The sequence below is a fragment of the Archocentrus centrarchus genome, chromosome 21 (assembly GCF_007364275.1).
Source record: "Archocentrus centrarchus isolate MPI-CPG fArcCen1 chromosome 21, fArcCen1, whole genome shotgun sequence".
NCBI classification, from domain to species: Eukaryota; Metazoa; Chordata; class Actinopteri; order Cichliformes; family Cichlidae; genus Archocentrus; species Archocentrus centrarchus.
In genome coordinates, this window is record NC_044366.1 from 3280008 (window position 1) to 3283814 (window position 3807).

Here is a 3807-nt window from a genome sequence, read left to right on the forward strand (position 1 = left end):
GGTCGTGGACGAGGTCATCCAGAACTGCCCCATCGATGTCAGGCGTCCCCTCTATAAGGTGAGCCGACGCCCGCTCTCATCCACAGACGGTGTCACAAGTCAGAGTTTTGGTTAAAACTCTGACTTGGGATCTTGTAGGGCGACTTTTTACAAGATATTAGTAGATTTGTTTCTGAGGACATTTCCCATCATGCTCTTGGTGGAAACTTACAAGAATAAAACAACACAACCACCTTTTTTTCCACAGAACATTGTCCTGTCGGGAGGCTCCACCATGTTCAGGGATTTTGGGCGCCGTCTGCAGAGAGACGTGAAGAGGACGGTCGATGCCCGCCTGAAGATGAGTGAGGAGCTGAGCGGAGGCAAGCTCAAGGTGAGCGAGAAAAATGAATTTATGCTCGGCCCGGATCGATAGTTCTCAAGCAGCTGAAGTACAAAACGACGCACATGTTTATTGAAGGTAGATTTTAACAGCAAATTTCTCCAACAGAAATCTAATGAGGCTTTAAAAGATCAGAAATATTTCAGGTTCAGGTGAGCAGGGCACAGTTTTTTTTTTTTTTTTTATAGCTCCACAGCTGCTCAGGTCATAAAGGTGATTCATTATGAGCTGACCTGCAGCTGTAAATCTGCCTCAACTTTACTGCAGCTAATTTCAGGGGTACCTGTACCAGAATGTTCTGAGCATCAGAATAAATCTCCTCAGTGTGTTTGCAGTAAGCAGAGCAGGTTCAGAAGAAATGTCCAAAAAGCTTCTGCAGGAATCTGCTGCAGCACGTTTGGTTTGTATCCTCACATCTGAGGACTGAAATCTGGATCACATGCAGCCCACAGTCTGCAGTTAAGTAGAAAACCAGCTGATATTTACTCCCTTCCAGGCCATGCACTGTTGCAAACCCTGCTTATGACGAGTATGATATTGCATCACCCTTCACAGCTGGTGGGGTTGGTCCTTATGAGTCATGATTGGAGCGATATTCGATCCAACATACCAGAGCAGCAAACGTTTCCTTTTACTCGTCTGTAACAAGTTATCCCTGACTTTCTTCTCCATCCACTCCACCCTGCCTGCACGCTCTCCTCTCCCTCTCTCCCTGTTAGTCTGAAAAAGTCTGTATCCCTGACAGGGTTCACGCACATCATTAAAAAAGTCTGAAATTAAAATTAGAATCAAGGAACATAAGGTTTTATGTCTGTTTCCCATAAAATTACTTTAGGCATTAAATTTGTTGATGCTGTGTTTAGAAAATACTTGTCCTGCTGTGATTTTGTGAACCTGTTGCAGTTTGTTTGATGCTTTTATCCTTTTATTGTCCAGTTTTATTTATATCAAGCTGCAGTTACACAGGCTGACACACTAGAGGGCACCAGCAAGCACAGGCTGGATGTAGATTTAGTCAGTACCTGAAGAGGGTGCTGCCTGATATGATACCTGAGTGGATCAGAGTGGTGGATGCACCATAAACCTGCCTTTGACCTTATCAGCATGTTATTGATGGAGTCCTGTTCTGATAGGCCAGCCGCAGATGTTGGACAGTCTTTGCATGGTTTTCAGTCAGGGTTTTATTCATCATTTCAAATATAATCTGTGCTGATCACTGCACCCACTCTGTGAGTGAATCCCTCCTCTGTGTTTCCTCCGCAGCCCAAACCGATCGATGTCCAGGTCGTCACTCATCACATGCAGAGATACGCGGTGTGGTTTGGCGGATCGATGCTAGCATCAACCGTAAGTATTTCTCATGCTCGCTCTCTCATATCATCATCATCATCATCATCATGCAGCAGTTAAACTTTGTGGCAGGAGAATGAAATCCATTTAGATTCACCGACGTGTCGGCCGTGCTCCCGCGTGGCCTCAAAGGCCACCTTAGTTAAACCCTCATTTGTTGTCCTATTTCAGTCCCACTGAGTGGAAGTGAGGGCTGTGGGTGGTTGTGACTTTTCCCTCTTCTCTTGATGAGTTATCAGTGTGAGTGCAGCTGATAATTTTACCAGCAGGGAGTGTGAGTGGGAGCGGAGGTCTCTGACAGCTGATGTTAGAAATCGAACAAGCTGTTTATGTCTCGGCGTTCACGGTTAAAGGAAGTTCTGTCAGATACAAACATCTGAGCCCTCGTCGAGTTTGTACCACCCCCGCCCGCCGCCACCGCGGCTCGGTCTGATTTCAGAACCAATCAGTCGAAATCAAACCCGCGAAGGATTCGTGGTCGTCTTAGTCACAGGCTCTGCAGCACAAAACATAAGAAAATAGTGGAAACAATCCTCACCACTTGCACAGTTCAAAGGTCAGCATTTCAAAACCATAGACTGTATGTAAAAGATGGAAGTACTTTACAGGTTTGTAAAGTGAAGCCAGTGCAGAAGTACTTTTAAAACTGCATTTCTTTTTCCAGTAGTACTTTTTATCAAATTCAATGACAGTAATTTAGGAAGAACCTCGTATCGACATAAACGCTCTCGGCTCTGATTCAGTGAAGCGTTTGGTTTGTTATGTTTGAGGGACACAAAGCTCTGTGGGCTCAATCAGCAGCTTCAGGTCCTATTAAATCAAATACGAAGGTCATTCATTCTGAAAGGATTATCGAGCTAATGGTTCGTCAGTCACAGAGTGGGCGGTGCTATAGCTCACCTGGTTGGGCAGGTGACTGTGTCATTCCCGCACTCTGTAACTGCAGAGTGTTTTGTGTGTTTTTTTAAATGTTGCTGAGCGCCTGTTTTGTGTTTCCTCAGCCGGAGTTCTACCAGGTGTGCCACACCAAAAAGGACTACGAAGAGATCGGGCCGAGCATCTGCCGCCACAACCCCGTGTTCGGAGTCATGTCCTAACTTTCCGGAGTCGTGTCGGCGGCGGGCGGGGGGGGTCTGAGGCAGTGAGGTGTGGATGTGTGACGGGAGTCCAGGAAAAAAAAAAAGAGACCAGACCAAACGGACGGGCTGGAAAATGTGTTGTGAATGTTTTTTCTTTTTTTCTTGTTGCTTTATTTTGTTTTCAGTTCTTTTCAAAATGAGGGAAAATGTCTGTAAGCCAAAATGATTTTAAGAACATTTCTGGATCTGTTGAGTGGCGATGATGATGGTGGATGTTGGTCGGATGGGAACAGTGATGGTATTTTCCTGACACCTGAACATTATTTATGCAAATCAAACTCGAGTCCAGCTGCGATCTGCCGACTCTCTGAGATCAACTTTAGAACATATTTTTGTCCTTTTGTTTTCAGCTTCAGCGTCTGTCTGCATCCTGCGAAGAGCTTGTTTATATTTCATACTAAAGTTTTTATATGTAAAACTCGGGGAAATCAGGGGTTAAAAAATAATAATGTAACATCAGTGTCAGCGGGAGACGGTTTAATGCTCGGTGATGCGCAGTATTTGCTGAGTTGGAGTGTGCGTTCTTTAATTCCCGCGTCCTCGCCGTCTGCCCTCTCGTTCTTCACACACAGACCACGTCAGGTTTCCAGGAAAGAGAAGTGAAACTGTCAGACCAGTATTGTTAGAGTAGAAGTTTTTTTTTATTATTAAATACCAAATTATGATAAGAATGGGATTTGTGTATTTAATGCAACATTCCAATAAAGGCTCAAATTTGTTTCTAAGCAGCGCTGTCGTCTTCATGATTAATGGTGTTTTACAAAGACTCAAAAACGATGGCGTTAAACTGTTTATATGCCGGCGTCGGTCAGAATGGAGGAACACTCGACTCCTCTGCTTCAGTTTTGATCTGCGCCCGGCAGGACGGATGCAGGCAGAGAACAGTCACAGGGGTGGGCCACACAATGAAATGGAAACATGGCACACAAAGTGCTG

The 3807-nt window shown here is 44.9% G+C and overlaps 1 protein-coding gene across 1 annotated transcript; it reads left to right on the forward strand.

The window, feature by feature from the left end:
- Position 1: 1 nt before the first annotated feature.
- LOC115800610 (actin-related protein 3-like) lies at positions 2–3596 on the forward strand (the record flags this gene model as incomplete). The annotated part of the gene is made up of 4 exons (XM_030758088.1): positions 2–58; positions 248–373; positions 1646–1729; positions 2734–3596. Coding segments are annotated over 4 exons (363 nt in total), but the record flags the coding sequence as incomplete, so codon positions are not given.
- Between the last annotated feature and the right edge of the window lie 211 nt (positions 3597–3807).